Source organism: Cherax quadricarinatus, chromosome 39 (genome assembly GCF_038502225.1).
Source record: "Cherax quadricarinatus isolate ZL_2023a chromosome 39, ASM3850222v1, whole genome shotgun sequence".
Lineage (NCBI taxonomy): Eukaryota > Metazoa > Arthropoda > Malacostraca > Decapoda > Parastacidae > Cherax > Cherax quadricarinatus.
In genome coordinates this window covers 16325228-16343065 of record NC_091330.1, presented here as the reverse complement: position 1 = coordinate 16343065, position 17838 = coordinate 16325228, and the positions used below count along the sequence as shown (strand labels likewise).

The 17838-nt window shown below is 40.6% G+C and overlaps 1 protein-coding gene across 1 annotated transcript in view; it reads left to right on the top strand.

Moving 5' to 3' along the window:
- Nucleotides 1-16870, top strand: part of LOC128696431 (multiple epidermal growth factor-like domains protein 6) — a 120389-nt gene extending 103519 nt beyond the window's left edge. The window contains exons 21-27 of the mRNA XM_070092449.1: nt 467-595; nt 4172-4334; nt 8562-8744; nt 9158-9298; nt 9495-9608; nt 15620-15754; nt 15875-16870. Of these exons, the coding sequence (XP_069948550.1) occupies nt 467-595; nt 4172-4334; nt 8562-8744; nt 9158-9298; nt 9495-9608; nt 15620-15754; nt 15875-15936 (927 nt within the window). The 3' untranslated portion in view covers nt 15937-16870. The remainder of the gene's footprint in view (nt 1-466; nt 596-4171; nt 4335-8561; nt 8745-9157; nt 9299-9494; nt 9609-15619; nt 15755-15874) is intronic.
- Nucleotides 16871-17838: the final 968 nt, after the last annotated feature.

Sequence of the window (17838 nt, the reverse complement as noted above, 5' to 3'; positions counted from 1 at the left end):
TTTTTCATTTTCACGTGCACATAAAAAACTGATGACATATTTACACTATCATATATTAAATGAGCAATATAGTTAGGTCTAAAAAATGCATATACAGTACATATATTACTTATCTTAAAATATTTTCATCTTAGCTTATAGTGAATGGTGAATACAGTATATTTATTGTAAAAAGTCTGAATAAATGAAGAATGAGTATAATTGAAAACTGCTGTATTAGCGAAACACTGTGAAGTGAAGCGCAAATTAATGTGCAAATTAATGTACAGTATCCCAGTAAGTCAATGACTTTATTTCCTGTACACCATATACGTACATGTAACTTGACTCTAGAGGAATACATATAACAAAATGTAAGTCAATCATTAGGACTATGGACAACAATTCTACTTATTTAACTTTGTTAAATGACTTAGCACATTTACCTACTTAACTTTCCTCCTGGGCTTGGCATGGCACCATGCAGAAGTGCCAGTGTGGTAATGGTGGCACCTGCAACCCTGAGACAGGAAAATGTGTGTGTCCCCCAGGCTTTTATGGGCCTACCTGCCACCTGTCCTGCCTCACCGACGCTCGCACCTCTCAGTGCAACCAGGTGAGATATGCTGGTATTCTAGGGGTATTGCTATTGTTATTATTATTGTTATTATTATTATAATTGGGGGAAATGCTAAACCCAGGGTGGTCTCACAGCGCATAGGGAAGGCAGTCAAGTTTGATCCAAGAAAGGGAAGGATAAGTCCACTTTCTTGGATCAAGAGACCCTTGAGGAGTATACTGTGAAGTGTATTATTATTACTGTTACACTGTATTCACAAAAAACACTGAACATGTTCCTTACTTAATACATGGTATTACCTCTTACCTGGAGTTTACCTGGAGAGAGTTTCGGGGGTCAACGCCCCCGCGGCCCGGTCTGTGACCAGGCCTCCTGGTGGATCAGCGCCTGATCAACCAGGCTGTTGCTGCTGGCTGCACGCAAACCAACGTACGAGCCACAGCCCGGCTGATCAGGAACTGACTTTAGGTGCTTGTCCAGTGCCAGCTTGAAGACTGCCAGGGGTCTGTTGATAATCCCCCTTATGTGTGCTGGGAGGCAGTTGAACAGTCTCGGGCCCCTGACACTTATTGTATGGTCTCTTAACGTGCTAGTGACACCCCTGCTTTTCATTGGGGGGATGGTGCATCGTCTGCCAAGTCTTTTGCTTTCGTAGTGAGTGATTTTCGTGTGCAAGTTCGGTACTAGTCCCTCTAGGATTTTCCAGGTGTATATAATCATGTATCTCTCCCTCCTGCGTTCCAGGGAATACAGGTTTAGAAACCTCAAGCGCTCCCAGTAATTGAGGTGTTTTATCTCCGTTATGCGCGCCGTGAAGGTTCTCTGTACATTTTCTAGGTCGGCAATTTCACCTGCCTTGAAAGGTGCTGTTAGAGTGCAGCAATATTCCAGCCTAGATAGAACAAGTGACCTGAAGAGTGTCATCATGGGCTTGGCCTCCCTAGTTTTGAAGGTTCTCATTATCCATCCTGTCATTTTTCTAGCAGATGCGACTGATACAATGTTATGGTCCTTGAAGGTGAGATCCTCCGACATAATCACTCCCAGGTCTTTGACGTTGGTGTTTCGCTCTATTTTGTGGCCAGAATTTGTTTTGTAATCTGATGAAGATTTAATTTCCTCATGTTTACCATATCTGAGTAATTGAAATTTCTCATCGTTGAACTTCATATTGTTTTCTGCAGCCCACTGAAAGATTTGGTTGATGTCCGCCTGGAGCCTTGCAGTGTCTGCAATGGAAGACACTGTCATGCAGATTCGGGTGTCATCTGCAAAGGAAGACACGGTGCTGTGGTTGACATCCTTGTCTATGTCGGATATGAGGATGAGGAGCAAGATGGGAGCTAGTACTGTGCCTTGTGGAACAGAGCTTTTCACCGTAGCTGCCTCGGACTTTACTCTGTTGACGACTACTCTCTGTGTTCTGTTAGTGAGGAAATTATAGATCCATCGACCGACTTTTCCTGTTATTCCTTTAGCGCGCATTTTGTGCGCTATTACGCCATGGTCACACTTGTCGAAGGCTTTTGCAAAGTCTGTATATATTACATCTGCATTCTTTTTGTCTTCTAGTGCATTTAGGACCTTGTCGTAGTGATCCAGTAGTTGAGTCAGACAGGAGCGACCTGTTCTAAACCCATGTTGCCCTGGGTTGTGTAACTGATGGGTTTCTAGATGGGTGGTGATCTTGCTTCTTAGGACCCTTTCAAAGATTTTTATGATATGGGATGTTAGTGCTATTGGTCTGTAGTTCTTTGCTGTTGCTTTACTGCCCCCTTTGTGGAGTGGGGCTATGTCTGTTGTTTTTAGTAACTGAGGGACGACCCCCGTGTCCATGCTCCCTCTCCATAGGATGGAAAAGGCTCGTGATAGGGGCTTCTTGCAGTTCTTGATGAACACAGAGTTCCATGAGTCTGGCCCTGGGGCAGAGTGCATGGGCATGTCATTTATCGCCTGTTCGAAGTCATTTGGCGTCAGGATGACATCGGATAGGCTTGTGTTAATCAAATTTTGTGGCTCTCTCATAAAAAATTCATTTTGATCTTCGACTCTCAGTCTGGTTAGCGGCTTGCTAAAAACTGAGTCATATTGGGACTTGAGTAGCTCACTCATTTCCTTGCTGTCATCTGTGTAGGACCCATCTTGTTTAAGTAGGGGCCCAGTACTTGTTCTCGATTTTGATTTGGCATAGGAGAAGAAATACTTTGGGTTTCTTTCGATTTCATTTATGGCTTTTAGTTCTTCCCGCGATTCCTGACTCCTAAAGGATTCTTTTAGCTTAAGTTCGATGCTTGCTATTTCTCTGACCAGTGTCTCCCTGCGCATTTCAGATATATTGACCTCTTTTAGCCGCTCTGTTATTCTTTTCCGTCGCCTGTAAAGGGAGCGCCTGTCTCTTTCTATTTTACATCTACTCCTCCTTTTTCTTAGAGGAATAAGCCTTGTGCATACATCGAGTGCCACCGAGTTAATCTGTTCTAGGCATAAGTTTGGGTCTGTGTTGCTTAGTATATCTTCCCAGCTTATATCGGTTAGGACTTGGTTTACTTGGTCCCACTTTATGTTTTTGTTATTGAAGTTGAATTTGGTGAATGCTCCCTCGTGACTAGTCTCATTTTGTCGGTCTGGGGCTCCACGCATACATGTCTGAACCTCAATTATGTTGTGATCTGAGTATATTGTTTTTGATATGGTGACATTTCTTATCAGATCATCATTGTTAGTGAAGATGAGGTCTAGTGTATTCTCCAGTCTAGTAGGCTCTATTATTTGCTGGTTTAAATTGAATTTTGTGCAGAGATTTAAAAGCTCGTGTGAGTGTGAGTTTTCATCAGAGCTGCCTCCTGGTGTTATTACTGCAACAATATTATTTGCTATATTCCTCCATTTTAGGTGCCTTAAGTTGAAATCCCCCAGGAGCAAGATGTTGGGTGCAGGAGCTGGAAGATTTTCCAGACAGTGGTCAATTTTTAACAGCTGTTCCTGGAATTGCTGGGATGTTGCATCCGGAGGCTTGTAGACTACCACAATGACTAGGTTTTGGTTCTCGACCTTTACTGCTAAAACTTCCACTACGTCATTTGAGGCATTAAGCAGTTCTGTGCAAACAAGTGACTCTGCAATGTACAGGCCAACCCCCCCCCTTTTGCCTGTTCACTCTGTCACATCTGTATAGGTTGTAACCTGGGATCCATATTTCGTTGTCCAAGTGATCCTTTATGTGGGTCTCAGTGAAAGCCGCGAACATTGCCTTTGCCTCTGCAAGCAGTCCACGGATGAAAGGTATTTTGTTGTTTGTTGCTGGCTTTAGACCCTGTATATTTGCAAAGAAGAATGTTATCGGACTGGTGGTATTGTTGGTACTGGGGGGGGATTTTTTTTCCGGCATTAGTATCTGTATCTCATATGGGTTATGCAGTGCCTGGGAAATGGGAGGAAATCAAGTATGAACTAAGGAAAGATAAAGCAGCTCCAATTTCTTAAACCAAGAACCTATCACCAGCATGAAGGTTTCCCTTGGAACAATATTAAATGTTCATCAGGAAAAAAAATATATATAACAATAGATTTCTTGCAGTTTTATTCTAGCTTTATTTTTCTTTTGGGTACCAGACTTGCGAGTGTGAACACGGGGGTGTGTGCAGTGGCTCTGGAGAGTGTCGGTGCCCAGCCGGGTATACGGGGCATCGCTGTGAGCATGTCTGTCCCAACAACACTTGGGGCCTCGGCTGTGACTTCAAGTGTCAGTGTCAAAATGATGGTATCTGCCACCCAGGTGAGTGAGACTCTTATGGTAGAGGTTAAAACCATGTTTTACATTTTAAGAAAAGCGAAGTAAAGGCTGAGTGAGAGAGTTTAGTTTAATATGTTTATTATGCACCCCATACCCATCCTGTGGGCGGTAGTCAAAAGGTTACAGAGGTACATAATTGGTCCAGGGACTGGACTCCAAAGTTTTGATAGCTGAGCAAGTTACAGAGGTAATGAATTCACAATTTACAAAGGTAATGAACTCACAATTTACAAAGGTAATGAACTCCAGGTAGGTCTAGTCACAATCATGACAAGTTACAAAGGTATTTACAGATTACAGAGGTACGTAATGGGTCCAGGGACTGGGCTCCCAAAGTTTTGATGGCTGAACTAGGTACAAAGGTAATGAACTCACAAGTTACAAAGGTAATGAATCCTGTAAGAATGGTTACTTACGTTTATACATGGCTACAATCATGAACAAATTATAGTGTAATGAGCAATTCACACTTCCACACCCGGTCACAACTGTAGTGAGTTATTGGTGCAAATATTGATTGTTGAGACACACACACACACATACAAATTCATACACACACACACACACACACACACACACACACACACATACACAAACTCATACACACGCACACACACTCATACACACACACACACACACACACACACACACACACACACACACACACTCATACACACACACTCATACACACACAGTGAGAGAGAGAATAAGTTTGAGTAAATAAAGTTAAGTTTGTGTTCTGTACTTCTACATTGATGAGTCAGTGTCCATCACATTCATGTAAGTGAAGTAAAAGTATTCAAAATTAAATATATTTTATTAATCAGGGAAAAGCACTAAAGATGTAGGGACTACATAGAATCTGAGGAATTGGAGTCATTAGGTTTGATTCAAGGAAAAGAAATATAAATCCAGTTCCTTGGAGCAAGAGCTGCTCACCATCACGAAGGCACCTTTATTAAAGGAGATTTCATGTATTACTTTCTACATAATGTATGTTGTCAAGTACTGGAGTATTACCTGGTACTGTGGATATACACGAGAGCCAGTTAGCACACAAACACAAGTTCGTGTGATAACTGCTTCTTCACCAATATATTATGCTTCTTCTTTCAACAAACTGGCCACATCCCACCAAGGCAGGGTGGCCCAAAAAGAAAAACAAAAGTTTCTCTTTTAAACTGAAGTAATGTATAGAAGGGGTTACTAGCCCCTTGCTCCCGGCATTTTAGTCACCTCTTGCGACACGCATGGCTTACGGAGGAAGAATTCTGTTCCACTTCCCCATGGAGATAAGAGAAAATAAACAAGAACAAGAACTAGTAAGAAAATATAAGAAAACCCAGAGGGGTGTGGGTGTGTGTATCCCACCAAGGCATATATATATATATATAGTCCCTTGCTCCCAGCATTTTAGTCGCCTCTTACAACACGCATATTTACGGAGGAAGAATCTATACTTATGGAGATAAGAGAATATATATATACAAGAACTATAGAAAATATAATATACCCAGATTATACATATATATATATATATATATATATATATATATATATATATATATATATATATATATATATATATATATATATATATATATATATATATATATATATATATATGCTTGTACATGCATGTGTAGTGTGACCCAAGTGTAAGTAGAGGTAGCAAGATGTACTTGAAATCTTGAATGTTTATTAGACAGAAAAAGGGACACCAGCAATCCTACCATCGTGTAAAACAATTACAGACTTTCGTTTTACACTCACTTGGCAGGACGGTAGTACTTCCCTGGGCGGTTGTTGTCTACTAACCTACTACCTAGGATTATTACTATTATTATTACTATATTAAAATAAGCATTAATCTTGCACTCTAAGAAGTGAGAATATTGTAGTTCCAAGGTTCATCAGAACTGGGTTGTCAGCACATCTCTGGCAAAACAGTGATTGAACAAATGATGGTGAATGCATTTCCTCTTTTTGTCATTCTTTGTTAGAGATGGCTAGGGTTAACAAAAAATTCTGTATAGGTCATACTTGCTCAGCAAGGTTAAGAAGCTCTGGGTCTGGCCTATAAAGAATTTAGGAGCCTTGAGCTACAGCCTTGCTGCTGGCTGTACAACAACTCTGTTGATAACAAAAAAATGCACAATACCGTGACTGGAACGATACACAAATAACCCGCACATAGAAGAGAGGAGCTTATGACGACGTTTCGGTCCGACTTGGACCATTTACAAAGTCACACTAACCAGAAGTGTAGCAGGACGGCCTCTGCCTTCCCTACATTTCCGGTCTTTCTAATCTCAGCAATTCTCTCTGTCCCTTAGACATCAAGCTTACTTTCCGCTAGACTAACACTCTTCGCACTAATCTCGTTCATACCTCTCCTCCCTTTACAGATGTTCCTGGTGTCTGCTCTATTTCTTGCTCCTCCTGTCCTCTTCAATACTTTGGAGAAACTGGTTGATCTCTTTCTGACAGACTTAGGGAGCACAAAAAGTGTTAGGCTTGCCAACACTAACAATGCTCTGTTCTGTCACGTCAGAGATCACAGCCATCCTATTGACTGGTCTTCTAAAACTGTCTTCCCTACTTCCAACTCTAACAGTCGCCGTCTAGTTGAATCCTCTCTAATACACAACTTTCCTTGTATGAATCTTAGTCCTGGCTTCGTCTCTGTAGATGCTTTCCTCTCCCACTACATTGTAAAATGTTCCAAACTTCAGAACACCCATGACTTAACCTGATTCCTCATTTTTTCTTCTTCTCCCTCTTCCCCTTTCCTCTTTCCTTTTTTGTCTTCCTTTCTTCTGTTGCGTGTTTATGTTCCTTCATTATTTATTTCATCACTTCCCCTTCCCCCCACCTCTGTGCACTTGCTCTCCCTCTGTAGGCACCTAGCTCCCTTGCAGTGCTCCCCTTTCTTTGTATTTGACTGACTGACTCCTCCTTAATTCCCTACTACTACTTACTACTGGTTACTCTAACTACTACTACTACTTACTACTACTTACCACTACTAACTACTACTTACTACTACTTACTACTACTTACTACTACTTACTACTACTTACTACTACTAACTACTACTACTTACTACTACTTACTACTACTACTACTTACTACTACTACTTACTACTCACTACTACTACTACTACCACCACCACTACCTCTTCCTTCCTATATATAGCCGTCCTGGTACACTTCTGGTTAGTGTGACTGTAAATGGTCCAAGTCGGACCGAAACGTCGTCGTAAGCTCCTCTCTTCTATGTGCGGGTTATTTGTGTAATTCTGTTGATTACCACACTCTCTTACTCAACAGTATTATGTTTATGAGAGGTGCTAAACCTATATGAGTCATACAGTATTTGGGGAATGGGAGGTAATGAGGTGTGATCTGAGGAAGGAAAGGGTACAGTAGTTCCAGTTTGGTGGATAAAGAGCCCTTCACAAGCATCAAAGTACTCACCCAAAACGTAAGTAACCATTCTTGCAGTATTCATTACCTTTGTAACTTGTGAGTTCATTACCTTTGTAACTTGTGAGTTCATTACCTTGTACCTAGTTCAGCCATCAAAACTTTGGAGCCCGGTCCCTGGACCCATTGTGTACCTCTGTAATCTGTAAATACCTTTGTAACTTGTCATGATTGTGACTAGACCTACCTGGAGTTCATTACCTTTGTAAATTGTGAATTCATTACCTCTGTAACTTGCTCAGCTATCAAAACTTTGAGGCCCAGTCCCTGGACCCATTATGTACCTCTGTAATCTTTTGACTACCGCCCACAGGATGGGTATGGGGTACATAATAAACATATTAAACTAAAAACTAACCAAAAGGGTCACTGACCAACACTCATTGGAATGAGAGAGACTGTGTTTACAGGGGCACCTTTATTATGACATTTTGTCCAGGACTGGATTTTCTCAGGTATATGTTATACTTGACAAAATCTAGTCATGGACAAAATGTCATAAATGTTTCTCTGCAAAAAGTCTTTCTCACTTTTGTCATAATTCATCCACTCTCATCGGAGGCTTCATCTATCAGTAGACTGATATTGCTGGAATGTAATAAAAAAAAGGGTCAGATAAGATGTTAGTTCTCAGGTCTTGTTTAGGTTCAGCGTATATTTTAAACAGCAGTAAGTTCAGTCTCATAATTGAGAGCATTTTGCATGTCATCATTCTGTCAGCGACGGGTGAGTGCCAGTGTGGTCTGGGATGGACCGGGCCAAACTGTGACCAGCCGTGTGAGCCAGGACGCTATGGCCCTCGCTGCAGTCTGGACTGTGCCTGCTATGCCAACACCACCTGTGATCGTTTCTCTGGGTGCTGCGACTGTGGCCCTGGACGCTATGGCCGCTACTGTGAGCTCGGTCAGTTACACAGCTACTAGCTTGTTCAGTGACTTGTATAAGGCTGAAAAACATACTTGTGAATTACTGTACTGTATGTTAATTTCAGCTAAGTAATTATTTGATCTTGATAACTATGTACTTAGCCATGTAGTACCACCTTGAATATATATACAGTGCAATAATGTATTATTGTAAACAAATTGATGAAAAAAGTGGTGTATATTAATTTGCATTTAATTAGTACTTGTAATATATGTACAGCAAGCACTGAAATTAAACAGTGGTGTATGAAATGAGGTTGTTTGTATCCATGTATTACATTATGATAGTGTTGCATTCTATTGAAAAAATGTGAAATTCAGCTGCAGTATACAACTGTCACTTTCTACAAATAAACTACATCACTAAACTGTACTACCACTGACTCACAGAATGCCCACCTTCGCTTTATGGTATGTATTGCACCAGTGTGTGCGAGTGCCATCATGGGGCCACCTGCGACCCTACAACCGGCCAATGTTACTGTGCCCCAGGCTTTACCGGGGAGACCTGCAGCCTTACTTGCCCACCAGGTGAGCCCAACAACTACCTTCTTTGTATTAATCACAGTTTTTTTATTAATCATAAACTCAACAGAAAGTGATATTACAGTACCAGCATTATCAAAATCAAATTGTCTGTCCAGTTTTCCATTACCTTAAGCCCACACATGGAAAATATAATTATTTTCTGAATATAACATAACGTTTAGAAAAAACATTCTTGCAGGAACATTTGGTGCTGGGTGTGAGGAGAAGTGTCAGTGTGGACCCTATCAGTGCCGCAGGGACACTGGAGAATGCCTCTGTCCACCAGGCTTCAAGGGACCATATTGCACCCAACGTGAGCATCACAAGTAGCATCTAAACACTGTTGCCACATGCTAAGATGGCTTTCAATTGAAGTGTTATATCATTTAATTTTATTCTACATTTAAAAGAGACAGTTAGGGTAAGATATAAGCAACTACAGTGGACCCCCGCATAACGTTGGCATCGCATAGTGTTAAATCCGCATAGCGATACATTTTATCGCTAAAATTTTGCCTCGCATAGTGTTAAAAAATTCGCTCAACGCGATTTGTCCGAGACACGTCCATGCGGCCTGAGCCAGCCTCACTTGTTCTGCCAGTGGCATTGTTTACAAGCCAGCCTCCGCGGTAACATTCAAGCATACAGTCGGAACATTTCGTATTATTAGAGCCTTTTTATAGTGATTTCACCTGAAAAATAATTGACCATGGGCCCCAAGAAAGCTTCTAGTGCCAACCCTACAGGAATAAGGGTGAGAATTACTATGGAGATGAAGAAAGAGATCATTGCTAAGTATGAAAGTGGAGTGCGTGTCTCCGAGCTGGCCAGGTTGTATAGTAAACCCCAATCAACCATCGCTTTTATTGTGTCCAAGAGAACGACAATCAAGGAAGCTGTTCTTGCCAAAGGTTTAACTGTGCTTTCGAAACAGAGATTGCAAGTGATAAAAGATGTTGAGAGACTGTTATTGGTGTGGATAAACGAAAAACAGATAGCAGGCGATAGCATCTCTCAAGCGATCATAAGTGAAAAGGCTAGGAAGTTGCACGAGGATTTAATTAAAAAAATGCCTGCAACTAGTGGTGATGCGAGTGAATTTAAGGCCACCAAAGGTTGGTTTGAGAGATTTAAGAGGCGTAGTGGCATACATAGTGTGATAAGGCATGGTAAGGCTGCCAGTTCGGAGAGAGAAATTGAAGAAGTTGCCTACTTCAAAGATTAAGGAAATCTGTGCAAAGTGGCTTGAAGTGCAAACCTTCATGGATGAAAATCACCCTCAGACAGCTATTGCAAGCCGTGCTGGTGACTATTACACTGATACTGTTGTGAAACACTTTAGGAAAGTCATAAAGGAACGAGAGGTACAGGCCACTATGGACAGATATGCTGTGCGACAGAAGTCCAGTGACTCTGAAGCTGGTCCTAGTGGCATTAAAAGAAGGGAAGCAACCCCGGAAAAGGACTTGACACCTCAAGTCCTAATGGAAGGGGATTCCCCTTCTAAACACTAAAACCATCCAGTCTCCCCTCCTCCCATCCTATTAATCATCACCACATCTTCAATAAAGGTAAGTGTCATGTAACTGTGCATGTTTTCTTAAGTTTGTGTGTATTAAAATTAATATTTCATGTGGTAAATTTTTTTTTTTTTTCATGCTTTTGGGTGTCTTGCACGGATTAATTTGATTTCCATTATTTCTTATGGGGAAAATTAATTTGCATAACGATAATTTCGCCTAACATTGAGCTCTCAGGAATGGATTAATAGCGTTATGCGGGGGTCCACTGTACTAGGAATATAGGTAACGAGGAGGGGATTGAAGAGTTTCTTTTTTTTTTTTTCAACAAGTCGGCCGTCTCCCACCGAGGCAGGGTGACCCAAAAAAAGAAAGAAAATCCCCAAAAAGAAAATACTTTCATCATCATTCAATACTTTCACCACACTCACACATTATCACTGTTTTTTGCAGAGGTGCTCAGAATACAACAGTTTAGAAGCATATACGTACATGTATAAAGATACACAACATATCCCTCCAAGGTATGGAGTATATTAAAGAATGCAATGTTCTTATGTTCTTAGTGTGTGCAACAGAAGTTTGTGAATACATATAGAAGGGTGGCTGTGGGAGAGAAGAGGAGAAGAGAGGAGAGATTAGAGGACTGAGATTAAGGTGGTAAGATAAGATAAGATAAGATTTTGTTCGGATTTTTAACCCTGGAGGGTTAGCCACCCAGGATAACCCAAGAAAGTCAGTGCGTCATCGAGGACTGTCTAACTTATTTCCATTGGGGTCCTTAATCTTGTCCCCCAGGATGCGACCCACACCAGTCGACTAACACCCAGGTACCTATATGCTGCTAGGTGAACAGGACAACAGGTGTAAGGAAACGTGTCGAAATGTTTCCACCCGCCGGGAATCAAACCCGGGCCCTCCGTGTGTGAAGCGGGAGCTTTAGCCATGGCAGAAAAAATTGGCATACAAAAGGGTTTTGCAGTGTGAGCAGAATAACATTTACAAAGGGATTCAAGGAAACTTGTTAGCCAGACTTGAGTCCTGGAGGTGGGAAGTACAGTGCCTGCACTCTGAAAGAGGGGTAGGAATATTGCAGTTCAGAAGGTTATCTCAGCTGTGATGTCAGCACACTTCTGGAAAGACAGTGATTGCATGAATGCCATGAGTGTTTTTTTTGGGTCACTCTACCCTGATGGGAAAAAGCTGGTATGTTAACAAAAATATTTTCCCTGCCTTTAGTGCTTCATGTTTGATACATATTGCATTTCTCATTGTGGTATGTTGCCATTACAAAGTTCCTCTGCATTGTGATATATCTCTTCTGGAAAAATAGTTAGGGAATAATTATCATTTTCATAAAAAAGTGGTAAACCTGTATGTGTAATGTTTCAGTTATTATTTTCTTTAACACATCGGTCATTTCCCACCAAGGCAGGGTGGCCCGAAAAAGATAAACTTTCACCATCATTCACTCCATCACTGTCTTGCTAGAGGTGCGCTTACACTACAATTATAAAACTGCAACATTAACATCCTTCCTTCAGAGTGCAGGACTTAAGTCTGGCCTGCCGGTTTCCCTGAATCCCTTCACAAATGTTACCCTGCTCACATTCCAACAGCACGTCAAGTCCTAAAAACCATTTGTTTCCATTCACTCCTATCTAACACGCTCACGCATGCTTGCTGGAAGTCCAAGCCCCTCACACACAAAACATCCTTTACCCCCTCCCTCCAATCTTTCCTAGGCCGACCTTTACCCCGCTTTCCCTCCACTACAGATTTATACACTCTCAAGGTCATTCTATTTTGTTCCATCCTCTCTACATGTCCAAACTACCTCATCAACCCCTCCTCAGCCCTCTGGATAATAGTTTTGGTAATCCCGCACCTCCTCCTAATTTCCAAACTACGAATTTTCTGCATTTTATTCACACCACATATTGCCCCAAGACACGACATCTCCACTGCCTCCAGCCTTCTTGTTGCAACATTCATCACCCCATATAAGAGTGTTGATATAACTATATTCTCTTACTGTTGCGAATAAGAAATTTTATAAAGAACTTCAGAAAGTGGTCTGTTACTATTTTCTTCATAGGCAACAAGATTTGGGATCAGAGTTAAAGGTATTTTAGAGTCTAGGGGAAATAATTTCAACTGGGAAACTCCATAGAATAATATTCAAATTTATTAAAGTATTTAAATACAATACTTTATCTTTTCTCTGTACCTAATATTATCTTAATACTTTGTACAATAAATTTACTATATACATATTTAGTTCAAAATCATGGAAATATCACATTAATAAGGAAGATTAATTATTCTTCCTGTAATTAAGTCTTCACTAACATTTACGTCTTTGTCTTAACAAGACTGTGTAAACTCAAACTACAAAATGTACAAGATTCAACAAGACCTTTGAATCCGGCCGTAAAGGAAGTAGAAAGCAAGAGTTTGTCTGAGAAGACGTATCTCTATGGATTACTGAATTGACCAAGAATATAAATATCAAAAGAATCTTTCAGAGCAATGAGGAACAAACTGAGTCAGCTCTAGAGTCTAATTCTCAAATCCATTCAAACTGTACACCCTAAGAGAGAGCCAATATACGATCAGCTGTCAAGGCTAGAACAGGGAGCGGACTGACTACCTGCCAGTCTGTTGACCCGTCGTCAGGTTGGATCACCTGACCCAAACGTCAGTCAGCCGGATATAAACAATTAAACAATTCACCGGATGGTTCCGAGATTTATGCTCTATATACACAAGAAATCCTACCTAACAATAATAATAATAATAATATTAATAAAATAGGGACAATACCATGGTATTTTTTATATTTTAAACAGATAATAATATAATGCCGAAAGTCTCTATTCTAGCTATAAATGGGGACTTTCGCGCTATAATATTAAGTGATGATCATATTCTCTTACAATAGTTAAATAACACAGGATGACCAATTTCCAAGATATAACACTTACATTCCCCTCTTTGTTTCTATGGACAAAGTTCTTTCTCTTCACAGACTCCTCAGTGCACCGCTCACCTTTTACCCATGATCAATTCTATGATTCACCTCATCTTTTATAGATCCATCTGCTGACACGTCCACTCCTAAATGTCTGAATACATTCACCTCCTCCATACTCTCCCTCTAACCTAATATCCAATCTTTCATTACCTAATTTTTTGATGAGAAATTAGACACATGTGCAACTCTTGGGTATTTTTACTAAGGAAACATTTTGCTACACAGTGGCTTCATCAGGCCATACACAGGAGAAACTTGAGGAACAGGAGGAGAATGAGGTAATCAGTCCCTCAACCTTGAGTCGATGTGGTCAGTCCATCAATCTTGAATAGAATACGGCATATGAGCTGAGAAGCAGCTTATAAACCGTAGGCAGGGGAGGTGCAGCAGTCGTAGGTGGTGTCACATTTGCCCAATGTGGAAGTAGGTCGTGCCCAAGGGCTAGGCAAGCGAACAATTCCCAAGTATTAGGATCCCAAGAAGTTGCAGTGTCTGACAGGATTGTAGATGAATGGTTCACAGAACCGACATGTTGATAAATTAGACACATGTGCAACTCTTGGATATCTTTATTAAGGAAACGTTCGCCACACAGTGGCTTCATCAGTGACTCAAGGTTGAGGGACTGATTACCTCATTCTCCTCCTGTTCTTCAAGTTTCTCCTGTGTATGGACTGATATAGCCACTGTGTGGCAAAACATTTCCTTAATAAAGATACCCAAGAGTTGCACATGTGTCTAATTTATCAACATGTCGGTTCTGTGAACCATTCATCTACAACCTAATTTTTTGTTATCCTGATCACCTTACTCTTTCCTATATTCACTTTCAATTTTCTTCTTTTACATACCTTACCGAACTCATCCACCAACCTCTGCAACTTCTCTTGCCAACACCCGAGCATTCACTTCTCTTACATCCCCATCTATAAATATATTGAACAACCATGGTGACATCGCACATCCTTGTAGACAAGGCTTACTTTTAATGGGTAATAATCCCCCTCTCTCCTACCTACTCTAACCTGAGCCTCACTATCCTCATAAAAGCTGTTCACTGCTTTCAATAACCTACCTCCTATTCCATACATTTGCAACATGTGCCACATTGACCCCCTGTCCACCCTGTACAGTTATTCAGGCTAAAACATTGTGTAGTTTTAAAAATAGGTTAGATAAATACATGAGTGGGTGTGGGTGGGTGTGAGTTGGACCTGACTAGCTTGTGCTGCTGGGTCTCGTGCAGTGCTCCATCCTTGAGTGGAGGTGACCAGACTGGGTGGGTCATTGGGCTAATGGGGGGGGGGGGAGACATGGACCTGCTCTGCATGGGTCAGTAGGCCTGTTGCAGTGTTCCCATTTTCTTATGTTCTTATGTCATACTCCTTTTGCAAATCCATAAATGTCACAAAAACCTCTTTACCCTTATCAAAATACTGTTCACCTATATGTTTCAATAACAACTCTACCATACACTTTACCAGCTATACTCAAGAGACTTATTTCTTTGTAGTTGTTGCACTCTCTTTTGTCCCCTTTGCCTTTATACAAAGGAACTATGCATGCTCTCCACCAATCCCTAGTTACCTTACCCTCTTCCATACATTTATTATTATTATTTGCAAAAGAGTGGTAAACCCACATGGATCATGTAGCTCTAGTGATAAGGAATAAGAAATAATGAATGTGTTATTGTTCTCGGGTTACCCTGCCTTGGCGAGAAAAAGCCAGCGTTTAAAAATTTTAACTTGCCATTTAATGATGCAGCATGTGGTGCTGGACGATATGGCCCTGGGTGTCAGCAAGTTTGTGAATGTTACAATGGTGCCACGTGTGATCTTGCTACAGGCCAGTGTTCCTGCTCCCCTGGTTGGCTTGGTCCCAAGTGTCAAGAAAGAGATGGTGAGTAATATCAACATGCTATGATGTATCACTCTGAATCTTTATGAAAAAATTTGTTCTCTATATAAAATGATAATACTTTGCTTAAAATTTGGTAAAACTTCCTGTCATTTGTTTCAGTGACAGCTGATATCCACCCAGACCACCAAGACCGAGCTGACATCCCTGTGCATGAAAGCTGAGAACCCTTTACTAGATTTCAGGCATTCCTATGGAGGGCAGACAATTGCCCCATTATTGAAAACCGACATTCATGTGAAGGACTGCTAATTGTCTTTTAATGACCAGGTGACATCCCTGTCAAGGACAAATGAGCTTCCCTTATCAAAGAGTTGTGAACCTTTCTCTCAAGGATAGCTACTAGTTTCCTTGAAGGGTAGCTGACTGACCCTTATAAAAACAGCTAAATAACCCTTGATGGGCAGTTGAATGCTTATTGAAACAGAAAAATGCTTCATTAAAAATAATACAACATCTTCAAATATGTAAAGTTCCTAATTAGAGTGAAGCATTTATTGGAGGACAACTACTCTTTGCAAAACTGTGTTTCTAGGGTAGATGAAAAACTAAATTGATGTTTTAGTGCAGATTCCTCATAAGTGCACTGATAAGTGTCTAGACTCAAGTGATGCTGAATGTGAATGATAACTGTTCTTTCATAAAAACAAAATGTGATTCAGTGTCACTGACTTTTATGAGAGAGACATAGTAAATATTGATCACTGTTTCACAGTCCAGCTTCAGTATGGACTACACAAATTGTGTTAATACATAAAATACTGTACACAGTTTACACACACAACTAAAGCTGTGTTCAAAGTGATTTACAATGACTGCACATCAAGTTTACCTGAATGAAGGTGGTGTGTTAAGTGTAGTAGTTGTGTGTTGTACACCCACTGCCTGCCTGCTAATGGCCTTAATATACTTACACAAGTGTAGATATATGTAGTACTGTACTAAATTAGTTTAGGAATGTCAGTGTAGTACTACAAAGCCTCTTGTTCCAGTTCTCCATTAAGTAGAGCACATGCAATCTAACCACTTCATTAAAAAAAAAAAAAGATTACCAGTATTTTTATAATACTGTATATGAAAAACTTCAGTTGAAGTGCCTCATCAGCCTGAGTGCGTGTTTTTATATATCACTGCCACATAATATTTTTCCTCTGGACATGGTTAACATTTAGTAAGAAAAACAAGAATTTTTTAGTACAAAGAGTACAAATGGACCATTTAATTAAATATTCATCATTTATTTTGCAAATACTGATAAAAATAATTAATAATTATCAATGCTGTGTGAATTTGTCTGTAGCAAGGAAATGTTGTGCTACTGAATACTTCAGAAAAGAAAATATCTCCACTGTGACTGTTTTCAACATACGGGTGAAACAATGGCAAGTGACAGTGTATTTTGCTATAGTAACTACTCAGAATAAGTAGTATTTACGCAAGACTAGAAGCCTTTCACTGTTACTGGGCGACCCCAGTGGGTTTAGCACTTGGATCTGATTACAACAATAATAATCACTGTTACTGGACCTAAATGATTGGCACAGGCTAGACCCCCCCCAGAAATAAGCACAGACTGGACCCCAATAATATGCACAGACTAGACCCCAATAATTACCACAGGCTAGACCCACAATAATTACTATAGACTAGACCCCAATATTTACCACAGAGTAGACCCAAGTAATTACTAGAGACTAGACCCCAATAATAAGCACAGACTACACCACAATATTTAGCACAGACTAGACCACAATAATTAGCACAGACTAGACCACAATGATTTGCTGCAGGCTGACACTAGGATCGTTCTTTGTATCTCTCTCCTTCTCGGGCATTATCTATCCCAGATATTGCCTTTCTTGTTTCGTCATTACCGCCACCACTTCTGTTACTTGGCGATTTTAATGCCCATCATTTCCTCTGGGGGGTCTCACTGTGATTCCCGTGGCATTCAGTTAGAGGCTTTTCTTGCTACCCACCCCCTCCATGTTTTAAATACAGGTACTCACACCCATTTTGATCCTCGGACTCATACTCTCTCTTGCATTGATCTCTCAGTCTGCTCT